This window comes from Alosa sapidissima, chromosome 12 (genome assembly GCF_018492685.1).
Source record: "Alosa sapidissima isolate fAloSap1 chromosome 12, fAloSap1.pri, whole genome shotgun sequence".
In the NCBI taxonomy this organism is placed as follows: Eukaryota; Metazoa; Chordata; class Actinopteri; order Clupeiformes; family Clupeidae; genus Alosa; species Alosa sapidissima.
Genome location: NC_055968.1, coordinates 4629566 through 4644213, shown reverse-complemented (window position 1 = coordinate 4644213; position 14648 = coordinate 4629566). Strand labels below are relative to the sequence as shown.

At 47.6% G+C, this 14648-nt stretch overlaps 1 protein-coding gene across 2 annotated transcripts in view; it reads right to left on the bottom strand.

The window, feature by feature from the left end:
• cachd1 (cache domain containing 1) overlaps positions 1-14648 on the bottom strand; it is a 74535-nt gene that overhangs the window by 27580 nt on the left and 32307 nt on the right. For both annotated transcript variants that reach the window (XR_006021151.1, XM_042057290.1), the window contains exons 4-12: positions 12350-12456; positions 8725-8851; positions 6708-6852; positions 6167-6383; positions 5776-5925; positions 2858-3091; positions 2255-2404; positions 876-999; positions 570-687 (exon numbers count right to left, since the gene is read on the bottom strand). Coding sequence is in view for 1 of the 2 variants with exons in the window: in XM_042057290.1 (XP_041913224.1) it covers positions 570-687; positions 876-999; positions 2255-2404; positions 2858-3091; positions 5776-5925; positions 6167-6383; positions 6708-6852; positions 8725-8851; positions 12350-12456 (1372 nt within the window). In the remaining variant the exon portion in view is untranslated. The remainder of the gene's footprint in view (positions 1-569; positions 688-875; positions 1000-2254; positions 2405-2857; positions 3092-5775; positions 5926-6166; positions 6384-6707; positions 6853-8724; positions 8852-12349; positions 12457-14648) is intronic.

The following is a 14648-nucleotide window of genomic DNA, read 5'->3' as shown; positions in this document are numbered from 1 at the left end:
AATGTGTGCAGCCCCATGGCGGCGCCGCTCTTAGCTGTCAGCGTGATGCTAAATGAAACACGCTTTATGGAATCTGCTGGCAACACACGAGAGCAAACACAGGCGTGGGAACGGTCCAGATAACTTTGGCTCCGATGAAAAGGCGTTTTCGTCGGCCTTATCTGTCCGAGCAGAGCAATTCAGCACCGGTCAAGGCCGAAGAGGGGAGGACAATAACCTCGGCTCAAAACAGCAATTATTAGGGGCAATGGCCAGCAAACACAAAGACATAAATATTAACAGACTACTGATAGCCCCAACCACTCAGCCATATGCTAATGCAAAAACAGTTTTGACAGAAACCATTAAAAAAATGGTTGTCAGAAAACCATGTCATTTGGATTTAAAAACAGGTCTTTTTAAAATATGTAAATATACTAGGGAGTTTGAGGACGTTCATACTGCACTTGTCCTCTACACTGTCCAAGCTTGTCTACAGCACCCTTCTGTGGCACTGGCCTTGTCAGTTGAGTAGTCAGCTTCTACTCCACTTTACTCCATTTTAAGAGACGACATGGAGCCCAGCTTACCAGTTTCCACGCATAGCTGACGTTGTAGGCATCTTTGCTGGTGTCTCGGAGGCGGTTCATGTGCCAGGAGAGTGAGGAGTTGACCGGCACAGCGATGACCTGGCTGCCCAGAGGCAGACTGGGTGGAGAAAAACACAAGAAAGAGAGAGAGAGAGAGAGAGAGAGAGAAAGAGAGGGAGAGGAAGACATGAGTTGGCCACCTTCTCTTGTTCTTACTGCATTCCAGGCTACTGAGATGGAGACATGCTGGCTCTCAAGAGTGCTGCATCCTCTCCCTCTACAGAACTGTTTCCCATGATGCCTTACCTGAGGATGTTCTGCCGCACCGCGGGGAAGCCGGGGATGTTCTCATAGTGGATGATATCGGTGTGCAGCGGTGCCTCGGTCATCAGGTAAGGACGGGTCAGTGAAGGATGCATGAGTGTGTATCCTAGGAAACAAGTCAATGTCAGTCTCAGTATAGCCACTTTAACCCATTTACTTAATACAATGCCTGCTAAAAACGCCTATAGAATCCTATGGCATTCTAGACTAAATAACCTTATTTCCTGAGGGTTTTCTGAAAAAATACTAAAAATTGTCAATGTCTACCAAAATTTAATATCTAAGCCTCTGTAGAACCTAGAAACATGAAATAAAAAGCATGTTGCGCTACGCAGCAACCAGCGGGAGATTCAATGTTGCGCTATGCAGCAACCGGCGGGAGATAGAATGTTGCGTCGTGCAGCATCCAGCGCGAATGGGTTAACCCCATTTAAAAACATTGTAGCAACATCACCCCATGGTTCTGAGTCTGCGACTTAGCAGCCTCCACATCAACACCCATCCAGATTTGGCTCAGGAGCCCAGGGGAAAAGATGAGATACTCAGAGAGGTAAACTAAACAAGTCTCCCCCTGCCAAGAGTGGACTGCCGTCTTCAGCTAGCAGCTGCTGGAAAACAGGTGCACCATCTTACAAGAGGCAAGGATCTGCCTCTTTCTCTCTCCCCTCTCCCTTTCTTGTAATTAAAGCCATTACCTAAACAAACTAAGTGAAAGCTACCTTCACTCCTGTTTTGTTTATGTCTGCGGTTTGGTATCCAACGTGAACAGCAAACTTGTTAATGTAGACACTCCAAGTCCAAAACAGAGTAGAGTTTCAACCATTGGCTTAGTCATCAGGAAATATATAGCCCAAACCACCCGCCCACCCCACCCACGCACAAAAGCTGCTTAATGACACTGGACAGTCACATGTGAGAAACAAAAACATCAGAAGTGCACTTCAACAAAGGCTGAGTGTCCAGTGTCTGGACAGGCAGTGTGAGCTCGTCTGCGGGCCCCTCTAATGGCCGGACAGTGGGCTGAGCCCAGAGGACTGAAGGGCTCCACTGTTGCCCTGTGGTGCTCAGCTGAGGTGATGTCAGCCCCACACGGCTCATAGCGTAAACCCCACCCGTCCCTCTCTCTCTGTCGGATGGGATATAAATGGCACTTTTAACATTTACTATTAATCTTTCAACAGTTAAGTCTACTCAAAACACATTACAGCACAGTGGAGGAACACGGTGTTGTGACTGACACTTTGAGGAACTTAAGTAGCAAACAAAGCTAGAGTGTCTGTACAGTAACTATGCCTTCTGTGACTTCTCCATCAGAGAGAAGGGAACAGAGCTCTACAGAGGGACTCGGCTGCTTTGCCCACCTTTGTTGTCAATGAGGAAGGTGTAGGAGGCCAGGGAGTCCTGGTAGTAGGTGACGTCCTCCAGGATGTAGGCCAAGTTCACATCCACCCCCACCACGCCCAGGAGCAGGTTGCCAAAGTAACATGGCCGGCTGACCGTCATGATGAAGCCTGAGGGGATTGAGAGTGAGCAGAAGGGATTTTACCTCCTGATCAGTTCACCAAGACAAAAATTATTTCCTTAATTATTACCCTTTTTTCAGGCAGATTTCATAACTGGTGAATGAACTGATTAAATGGGGATGACATCTACAGTAAGGAATTGTGATGGAACCCTGCTGGTTCTATGATACATATGAACTGTGTCATAAGCACATAGCTAGGATATTTCTTCTCTTCAGAAAATGAAGAAAGATGACGTTCAAAATAAAGCTTCTTATTCATTCACAACACAATCTTGTAGATTATTTTATCTGCCAAAACAAATTGTGGATTATTAGATGTTTTTGAGTTTCATAAATCATCAACTCAAAATACTCTGAATTTTCAAAAATCTAAAAGAACCATCTCAGACATCCCTTGCTGTAAATAGCACACTCTGTTGAGATCTGTCTATGACCTCACCATCGCCCATCTGGTCAGCATAGGGCAGGCTGAAGGAGGCCTGGTCGATCATGCGGTTGGGTAGGTTGATGTAGAAGCGGCCCACGCTGGTCTCCAGGTTACTCAGCTGGTTCAGCACCATCATGCTCCCCTTCACCACCGGCTGGCTAGAGCGGTCAGGGAAACCGTACTTCACCGAGTTCTGCTCCGCAAGGTCCCGAAGGAATGCCAGCTCCTTCAGCCCCGTCACACCCTCTGCATGTGTGTGTGTGTGTGTTATTGTGTGTGTGTGTGTGTGTGTGTGTGTGTGTAACAAAAACACAAAAGGACAGTAACAGTAACTCTACATATTGATTACCTTCATACACTGTACAGAGGCTTTACTCTAAGACAACACATAATCTGGTAAAGTATACACCAAGGCTCTCCATGTGAATAGAAACCATTCCATTTATTTTTGATTGCAGATTATATCAACAGGTGAGATACAAAATCATTGACAGCTGTTTGTACTTCAAATTTCACGACAACTGTTTGTACTTCAGCCAAATTAGTCAAAAGCAACAGTAACACCATGGATTGCAAATCTATGGATAAGGAAACACCATGAATTGCTTTTCCTGCAACAGGAGAGTGTGAGGCCTGGACTCCCAGCAGAAAGTCACCAATGGATTCCAGATTGCCTGTGCTCTAATCAGGCGTAATGAACGGGACTCAGATCATCTGATCCACACATGGGCCCTTTGGCCCGCTGACAGGCGCACTCATGAAGAGAGCCACACTGCTCGCAGCACACGCACAGCCCAGCCAAGATGTCTGCACGGCTCTCCTCATTAACCACTACACACATGCCGTGGAGAGGCACAACGTTTCTTTCCATCGTCAAAAACAAGGCCATTTGGTCCACATCAATACACTTGCCTGCACTTTCCATCCACTCAAAAACAAAGACCTCAAATCTGTTCGTGTCCTTTTACAGATGTATGCACAAAAAGTAGACCCAGAAGTAGTCAGAACAGTCTGTATTGTACTGTAAGCTGCACAGAAAAAAATTCCAATCCATCAACATATTGCAAGCAAAAACTAAAAAGAAACATCTGAAAAACATGCCTGATCTGACATCTGATTTGAAACACATACAGTACAAAGATGCAAATCCAGACATGTGACAATGGTAAAACAGACAAAGACCCAAACACATGGCTAATTGATCCTATGCTCCACTTCAATCTGTGCATCACTAACCAGCCCCTCCCCTTCACCCTTCATCAATCAAGACTGTCATGCAGATCTGCTCATATACTCAAAGTTGTGGGGGTGGGGGTCATCCACAAAGAGATCTTTTCAACTGACGGACAATAGCCTAGATAGCTGCACAACATCAATAGCTGCACATCACCACACACACACACACACACACACACACACACACACACACACACACACAACACGTCAACACAAACAGGCACACACACAGACTTCATATTGCAGAACACTAGTATATATACTGTACTCTTTTGATCCCATGAGGGAAATTTGGTCTCTGCATTTATCCCAATCCGTGAATTAGTGAAACGCACTCAGCACACTAATCAGCTCCCCTCATTTCCCAGACTCGTATCTTTTCACTAAGCGCCCTTGCCTCATGTTCTCTCGTCCCACTGGCCTGGCTTTGATGTGGCTGCTGTTTAATTCTCAGATGCATAAACTAATGTGTGCTAATAAGGCTAATGCAGCCAGCGAGCGGGGGCAGTGGCCCAGGTGAGGATGGGCACTATAAAGAGGGCTTTTGATCATCAAAACTGTACTCACACACACACACACACACACACACACACACACACACACACACACACTCTAATGGGGGGCTTTGAGGTAGTGCTAGCTGCTCTGCCAATCCAATCATTTCCAAAACCATAACAATAGCTGTTGAATCCAACATATCATTTTAGAAATAAACAATCCTATTTAAAATGTACCATTCATGCACAGACGAGTATCCTGGTGAAACTGCGACAGACACAGGCACACACAGAGCCACTCAGAGAGGATCAGCTGCCTCAATGCTGAGCGAAATCAGATCTGTCCAGATCGGTCCAATCAACCTGGCAGAGGCTCTTTCCTCCAAAGAGCACCCGTGGCAGGCAGCCCAGAGCTTTATGGGAAAGCCCTGTCCTGAGAGTGTGCTCCTTATGTTTATGTTCCGCAGGCCCATTCAGCCCAAGCCACTTAACAACGCAGCTTCCACTTGCAGACAGAAGAGTAAACGGCTTTCCCAGCATCGCGCATCGACTGCTTGGATTCTAACCATTCTGGAGGTGGAACCAGCGAGGGGACACGGCGCTCTGATGAAGGAGAGATGTTACAGGGGCCTCTTTGTTTATGGCCCCTTTGGCTTTTCCTGCCTTTGATTTCAATCACAGAGACAGAAATCAGAACTGCAGCTCAGGGGGAACTGAACCTGTGCACTTGCTGTTCAGGGAACCAAGCGAAGCCAGATTTGGGACTGGATAGCAGGCAGGGGGCTGAGTCTGGGGGGACTGATGTGAGAGGCAGCGAGGGGGCAAAGCAGGCCACTGGGAGGAAGGTGCATACTGTACCACTAACAACCACTACTCTACAATACAATGTTGTTAATGTCCCCCCATGTGTTCCAATTAAGGATTATTTTACTTAGGCATTCACATCAACAATTATACAAACCGTTAAGCTCACCCTAAATACTTACTAACCACTAACACAGACTAAATACTACATTGACTAGCAGGTGCTTTATGGGACCCATGCTAGAGACACTAAGCCTCTGAGAGTGAGTGACAAGCTGCACACTCATATTAAGCATTGGTCATGTCACTGGTCATTTACCCAATTTGCAGGCAATTGCGGTGAAGAGCATCAGAGACTGAGTGAGTGGACTGCGAGCGTTTGCTGGAGCGTACCGTTCATGAGGGCGTAGGTCAGAATCATCACAGAGTTGTTGAAGTGGCGGTTCTCCTCCTTCACCATGCTGAGAGTCGCCCTCTTCTCCTGCTCCGAACTGTCACGGGACGTCAGGCCCGACGACAGGTAGATGATCGCCATGTCTGTTGCTATGGTGACGGGAAAGGAAAGGGAAGCAAAACAAAGACGAGATGAAAGCAAAGTACACCTTCAGAATAATTACACACCGCTACAAGTCACATTCACCTGTATAATTCATGCACAGTAAACTCAATTATTGTTATGAACATTCAAACTAATAATTATATTGAACTGAATTATAGTTAAGGCACTGAGGCACGCTCTAGTCTACAGGTGGTCAGGTTAGCGGGAGGCTGGCGAGGCTCGTACTGATTTGGTGTTTGGTGACGTTGCTAGTGTTGCGCAGCAGCTGGAAGGCCTTCTGGAAGCCGGCGGCGTGCTGCGTGGCGCTTTCCGAGGCCTTCACGTTGCTGATGAAGGTGGCCATCTTCCTCTTGGTCTCGCTGGTGGCTGGAGACAGGAAGCTCTTATAGCATTGGTCCAGAACGCAGGAGCGCACCGCATCTGCCACTGTTAGGATGGAGATCTGAACACATGCAGACAAGACGCGCACACGCACACAAGGAGAAACCAAAGTAAGAATAGTGGAATAGTGCCACTATACTAATATATAGTACCACTATATACCACTATATCAATACCATTATACATTCAAGCATAAACAATCATTTTAGTTATTGCATTTATCAATTCTCTATATCATTTATCTATAGCCAATGCTGCATTTTATGACTGTATTTCAGTGTATGTGAGCATATTCTTTGTTATATTTGTCATTCATTTTCCAGTGAGATGCAATCTGTGTGTCTCACGGTGTGTACTGTATGTGTGTGCAGTGAACAGGTCCCACCTTATCGTGTTCATCTATGGCATTGAGGATGACAAGAGCCGCATCCCGGGCAATCTGAAGCTGCGTCTCGGTCACTGACGCCCCGTGATCGATGATCACCACGATGTGCTTCGACTGAGGCCTCACAGCTGATACATACACCGGCCTGCACGCACAGAGACAGAGCGAGACAGAGAGAGAGAAAGAAAGAGAGAGAAAGAAAGAAAGAGAGAGAAGTGAGTGAGAGAGAGAGAAATAAAGAGAGTGAAGTGAGAGAGAAAGAGAGAGAGAGAGAGAGAGAGAGAGAGAGAGAGAGAGACAGAAACATCATTATCAGTCTGACATGGCATGTAGCAACACAGGACATTCCTCCGTGTTATCTGGGCGATGCAGGAAGAGGATCCACGTGTGGCCGTGGCTACTCTGGGCTCAGGGCTCTGTTGGTGGGCCGTGGCGGCGGTGGCCGCTGGCGGTGGAGGAGACAGACACCCGGAGGCCCAGGCCTCCCTCACCTCAGCCTGCCCCCACTCCGCTGTTTGCCTAAGGGATCCGGTTCCACCAGCCCTCTGCAGCACTCGGAAGGGCCGCCATGACAGCTGCTCTTTCTTTCCTGCACTTGATGCTATCTTGTCAGAGGAGCGTCCCTTCCAAACCGGACATGTATCCTTCTAGAGGGCTCCCACAGCGGAGTGTTGGATTTGGCAGCTATGGAGGAGGCTGATGAGCACGGCTCAGCCTGCCTGCCTCAACATAGACCAGTGGTTTGTGTGTGTGTCTGTACATTGTGTCAAACTGAAATTAAATGAAAGGAACAGCGCATAGGAAATTGCGTGTGTGTATGTGTGTGTGTGTGTGTGTGTGTGTTGGGTGGTGGGTGGTTGCTGGTCCGATGATGCCACTGTCATCTCTGGCTCAGTCACAGCTGTGATAGCTATGCTCACATCTCCTACTTAAGTGCCAAATGAGATGGCCCACATTTTCCCATGCACTGAGAAAGAAAAAAAAAAAAATTCTGTGTGTGTGTGTGGTGTAACAGGGTGGTCTTTCAATATGAGGACCACACCAGTGACCACAACACAAGGCTGCCAGATTCCAGCCGGCTTTGCTGCTCCCAGTCCCACATTCCAGCCAAGGGCATCCATGCTCATTGTTCCTCCAAGCAGCAAAGCCCAGCGCCCTCTGAAGAATCCAATTCATTTGGTGCCACACAAGAAGGGCCCCTTCAGCGAAAGGGGGGGCACAGGGGCAGGGGGGGACTGGGTCACCTACCACGGGCCACGGCTAGAACCCCAGCTCCCCAACCAGCCTTTTGTCTTGCTTCTCCCTCTCACTCCATGAGTGTGCCCCTCTCTTTTCTGTAGGTTTTCTGTCTGAGGAGAGGTGGCAGCCATGGGATGGTTTACACCCCCCCCCCCCCCCTCTCCCTTAAGGCCCAGTGCGGAGTGGTTGATGTGGCAGTGTGGTATCCCCTCCATTAGTAAACATCCCAGAAGTGGCACGGGGGCAAGAGAGGGACCCTTCTTAGCTTGGACACAGACTTATTTGGTACGCAAAAGTACTGGCTGACTTGCCTGAACGTGTGCTCTGAGACCCATTTAAACACAGCATATGCAGACATGAATAACTATGAAGCAGACATTTTGCTTTGTCAAGGTTAGAGAGGTCATTTGATGGTCTTTGGCAAACTTTCTCATCAGAGTACACATAGCCTCACCACCATCTTTATGCAGATGCAGTTTTAATTCCTGTAGTTCTAAATAAAATATCTAAAAAGCCCTTGAGTTAGTACACATTCTATGATTCGCAAGCATTTTAGAGAACCTCTGAACTGTAAACAACTAACCAAAATGAACCTCTGAAACAGAAATGAAACTTTCAAAAACTGTAGTGAATTTAATCTAACTATAGAAAATGACTACCATACAAAGGAGTTATGCAAAAAACACAATAACAGTAGTTAATAACAGTTATCAGTGGAATCCCCTTCAGCCGAAGTGCTTTGCCCTTCACTGATGAACTCAAGTCAACTGTAGCATACCTGCTGCGGTGCTCATAGGAGCCCTTGCAGTGGAACTTGTGGGCTGGAAAGACAGTGAATATCCCCTCCTCAGAGCTGAAGTACTGCCACTTGATGCCCGGATTAGACTTCAGGTTGTCTGCCAGAACTGGAAGTGGAAATCAGATAGGGAGAGAAAGACAGAAAGCATTCCAATGAAGAACATTTTATACAGAACAAAGTCATACTTGACATGGATATGAAGAGAAGTGCTAAGATAGCTACAGTGTGTGTGTGTGTGTGTGTGTGTGTGTGTGTGTGTGTGTGTGTGTGTGTGTATAGTCAGGGTATCAGACCCTGTTTGACAGGCTCGGGGAGCTTGAGGCCCAGAGGGGGAGAGCACAGATCCAGATAGAGGGGCCATGTCTGGGGGCCAAACAGGTTCAACAGGGTCTCGGTTCCCCCCAGGGGGCCCCTGAGGTGGGCTCTCACTCAGGCCCAGCAGAGCCGCCTAATGGCTGTGTGGCTGTCTGATTAAGAGCGATGCTTTCTGAGATTAATTTATGTGCCAGTGACGCAGTGGTCTCACATGACAAGCTAGCGCACATTCCAAGTACGCATATGTCATGGCGCTCTAATTCCACTGCATTGAAATCAGGCAATAAAGCGTACATGTGCTCTAAACTTACATGTGAAGGGGTTCACAGAGTTCATATAGAATTTCAAACAATGTATAACTGTACCATAAATTGAGTTAAAGCTAGCTTTGTCTGGAAAAAATACATTTTTCATTTAAGGAAAATATGTACTCTGGCCAACACAGCGCTCATAAGTTGATGAACCATGTCATGCTAACGTCCATAGACTCTTGGAAGATGAGCCAGTGACCTCATGAGTGGGGGGGGGGGGCGCCTGTGGTTGGAGTACACAAGTGCACCACCTCTCTGAGAGGGTCAGGGGGTCAAGAGAATCAACAGAGGAAAGGGCAAGCACAAAGCCCAGCTGTTTCCTGTCTACAGAGCTGCACAACACAGAGAGCACTGCAGAATAACATGGACATAACAAGCCTTCACAGACACAGACAGAGAGAGAGAGAGAGAGAGAGAGAGAGAGAGAGAGAGAGAGAGTGAGAGCGAGTGAGTGAGAGAAAGAAAAAATGGGAGAGAAAAAGAGGGAGAGAGAGAGAGAAAGAAATACAATACAAACCAAACAAGGGTGTGATGATAAATGCACCATGTCTTCACTTCTGCCATTTAAGACACAATGGCCTCTCTCTGGTGCCCTCCTGCCTCCTCACTCTCACACAACACACACATGCAAATATGTGTTCCTAACTCAAATGTACTGTGTGGTTCCAGTGAATCAAATCCCTGTGATGACCGACATAGCAGGACATAAATAGAGCCACAGCCTGAACAGCCAATGACCCCCCATGCCCCGCCATCCTCCTACCACACACATATACACACACCAGCCCTATCAATCAGCGTGTGTATAAACAGGAACCTCGCCGAGATGCTGACAGCTTGAAAGAATCACTATACATTCAGCGGCTCAAGAGCCTAATCCACCGACCAATGTTTAGAAAACTCTAGAACCACAGTGAAATAGCCGGGGAGGGGAGTGGGAGTGTGTGTGTGAGGGGGGGGGGGGGGCATTTCCTCTGAGTGCCGACCCCTCTTTTCCATCCCATCTCATCTCTGTCTCATTCCCTCTCGCCATCTCTCTTTCTCTTTCACCAACTCACTCACACACACTCTCTCTCTTTCCCTCTCTTTTTCTCTCTGGCTCTCTCACTTGGGAGCAACTCTTCAGTGGTGCGTTGGCTAAGAGTGCTAATTGAGAGGTAACGTAATATAACACATGACACTCAGGAGAGCCTTAAAGCACTTAGCTGAAATAAACAGAGGCCAGGAGAGGAGCATGAGAGAGAGAGAGAGAGAAGAACAAGGATAGAGACAGAGAGTGAAGTGTATGTCGCAGATGGCAACGAAAAGATTCCTGATGATTGCCGTGCACACAAGTGTAAACAAACACAACATGCCCTGGAGGATTTTCCATATCCTCTTCTCTCCGTTCTTATACCTTCTCACTCCATCCCTCTATCTGTCTCTACTTCACCAGACATCAGACTGGAGAGACACTTGGTGGATGGTCTCCATCTCACACACACACAGTATCTCGCAAGCCCACCCCTACCCCATCCCACTTGTCCTGGCCCTCTACACTCTCCCACATTGTTTAGACTATGTTCAGACAAATGTGCCTGTGTGGACTAGAGGTCAGTATAGGATGACTAATGGAGGGAGAGGGGTAACATGAACCCTTGATGACGGTCAGGAAAAAATAAAGCTTGTGGATGAAGACAAATCGTAGTAATCTGGGCCGAGACCAGTCTAAATGAGTAAGTGTGTGTTTATATGGGTGTGTGTGTGTGTGTGTGTGTGTCCGTGTGTGTGTGTGTGTGTCAAATGAGTGGAATGATGTATTTGTGTAAACTGGTGTTAGAGGAGAAATGACCAGGGCCCCTCGTTGGAGGAAGACTGCAAAAACAAGGCTGACCGTACACCAGTGTTTCTGCACTCACAGGACGAGCCCATAGAGGACGCCCCGCATGTCAACAACACAGTATCGCTTACACAGGGGGGCCTCACTAAACCTCTGCTGCTTTGCACAGGAATGTTATGGACAGATTCATTAAGACTCCATCGCACACAGATTATTCTCAACAAATCCTTTCAGAGCCAGCTATCTTAGGCCAGCAGACTGGCACACATATCATATGATGGCCATTGCCAAAACCATATTGGTGTTGCCATTATGGCATGGTCTGTGTATAGGATATGCAACATATACATAGCCTACAGGCAGCATACTGCATTTCCAAGGTAATGATCAGTTCAAAACACAGAACAACATCAAAACCAAGCTCACGCTTATACATCATGTCTTTTGGTCAGCCGAGGGTGAAGGCAGGCTTCTGATAAGATTTAAGGGAGATGTTTGCAGACAGCACGCATGGCTAGACTGGGGCATATCTGATAAGATAGAGGCGGGGGGTGGGGTGGGGGGGTGGAGGCTGTCGGCTGGCCGGGGCTCTGACTATAGAATGATAAAAACATACATTTCCTGACGGGAGCGCATACGAGGAAGGATCAAGGACAGAGGAAGCCTCGCAGCCAGTCGGACTTTTAAGTGTGCAAAACAGTGTTCTTAAATCAAACACATGAAAGGGGAGCTGGGAGGGAGGGAGAGAGGGAGGGAGGGAGAGAGAGAGAGAGGGAGGGAGGGAGGTCGGAAGGAAGGTAGGAGAGGAGGATGGGCCTGGGAGGATGAGAGAGACATAGAATGAGGGAGCGCGACACAAAGACAGCAGAGGCCTAATGCATCCCCCAGACCTTTCCCCATCCTCTTCCCTCGCCACCCTGTTCAAAAGAGAGGATCTTTTCATGTTGCGATTTGATGTCATGCAAAGAACGGTCTCCTTTGAAAGTGGTTACCATGACAACGCAAAGCACAGTGATAACAGCACTCTGCTTTCAGGCACAAAAATGACGGTGTGTGTGTGTGTGTGTGTGTGTGTGTGTGTGTGTGTGTGTGTGTGTGTGTGTGTGTGTGTGTGTATGTATGTGTGTGTGTGTGTGTGCGCACGCTTTTCCCCCCCTACCTGAATTGAGGTCTCGTCCTGGATTGAATGCCCGGCTGCTGACTGTTGGGGACAGGCGGTCACAGCAAATGGTCTTGGAGACGTTTGTGTTGAAATTGCCGTCAAACCTGTAAGCGCCAGAGACACAAGAGATGGGGAGACAGAGACAGACCATCAGAGACACGTTGTCCACACCATATCACACACACTGTTAAATGCACTGTGCTAAAGACACCTCCCAACTCATTCTCACCCTCCTGCCAATGCTCCCCCAAACACTTGGACTGTGACTCTAGTACAAAAGAACCAACTAGCACAAGCCCATCACCCAGTCCATGGAGAATGAAGTGCTTATCCACATCTATGTCTGGTGCATGAACTCAAGACATCAGTGAGAGGGGAGACTAAACTGGAGGGCCATACTAAATGGAGAGGATGGATTTGTTTTCTAGGTCACAGCATCCTCTGTCGTACATACCGCAGACTCAACAAGCCAGTTCCCCTCTCCATCCATATTCATGATACAGGAAGTAGTGTGCCGCACAGGCCTCCAGCAGATGCAGATCACTCTGCATAAACATGTGGTTGGGATGGGGAGGGTTCAAACACCAATCCATATGTGTTTGTAAGTACAGGAAAGAGAGAGCGAGTGTGTCGGCAGGACATCAGTGCAGTGCAGTGAACTTGTGTGTTTTTCAACAGAACTGGTGTGTGTGTGTGTGTGTGTGTGTGTGTGTGTGTGTGTGTGTGTGTGTGTGTGTGTGTGTGTGTGTGTGTGTGAGAGAGAGAAAGAGAGTGTGAGAGTGAGTGAATGTGCGTTATGCCATAGGACGCATTGCTTCCAGGCTGATCGAAAGTCGCTCTCCTGGGACTCCCTGCACCAACACATCAGCTTTGATCTCCCTCCCTCTCTTTCTATCCCCCCTCCTCCATCTCTATCTATTCTAAACCCCTTTCTCTCTCTTCATCAAATCCCCCCATTCTCCCACCCTCTGTTAAAAAATGAGAGAGAGAGAGAGAAGTCAATAAATGTAGAAATTCCCTCCCTCTCTATCAATAGCCCTGTTTTCACTCTTCCTCAAGCTCTTAAGCCTTCCCTTTCATTTCAAAGCTCCCTGTCACTTTTAAAACTATTTTATTACAACTGGCTAGGTTTGTACGCTCTGTCTTTAGAGAATATCAGTCCATTCAAGGAAGTTCATTTATTTTAAACAATAGATCACTAGATCCTGTTTGTCAATGATCGTAGAGTAGTCGCCTCTGTCCCTACCACCACTCAGGACTACCTGGCAAAAGGCAATGCATCAGAACATTCTAATGATTCACAACTGGGTCACTATGCTGTGGACTGTGTTTTATTTATTTTAAATCCCCTGGGTCTGTGCTTACTTTAGTTAATGATCATGTGCGCCTTCTCCCAGAGAAAACTAACTCCCAGCTATGCACACACTCTTCAGTTCCATCCCCCCCATCCTGCAGCATCACCTTTACACACACACACTCTCTCACACACACACACACACCCAATCAGTGCGCACACACACACACACACGCACACTCCCCTCCCTATCTGCAGTTGCTGCGATCACGAGGCCGGCTCTCTCCTGATTGACGGCTGCTCTGATGTGAGAAGCGCTTTGAACTTCAGACATTACATTCCCATCAGGCTGCACCCATTAGAATTCTCCTCCAGCACACTTTACATAGGAGGCCCCAGCAAATGGGCCCGATAAAACATGCATTGGCACCGCTCTTTTGAATTTCACATCAAATAAACAGAGTAAGCAAGGGGAGGAAAGACACAGAGATATGGAGAGAGAGGGAGAGAGAGAGAGATGGAGAGAGAGAGATAGAGAGAGCGAAAGAGAGGGGGTAAGGGAGGGATTAAAGGCAACCTTTCAGCATTTTTTTCCCATCTCTGATTTGGGTCCAACATGTAAATGAGGGTCTCGGCTTAAAAAGAACAGACTGGAGCGAAATGGAAAATAATGGCATAAAAAAAACACACAAAAACCCAAATGCAGGGCTGGAGCCGCACTGCTCACACAGGCTTTAGAGGAGGCAGCCTTTCCAAGAAAAGAACCTCCAGCCCAGTACTACATAGCGCAAGCACCACACAGAAATACTCCACCACCACTGAAACGCTGAGAATCAATCCCAACGCCTCCAGCCACTCTCCCATGGAGATCCTCCACAGTGGCTTCAATATGGATGCTGCCTGAATGGACTCATACTCAGTGGAGGTGACCTCCATAATGTCTGCATAAGTGATGATGCGCATTTCCATAGTGCTGATGTTCCTAATTCATTCTTTAGGTAG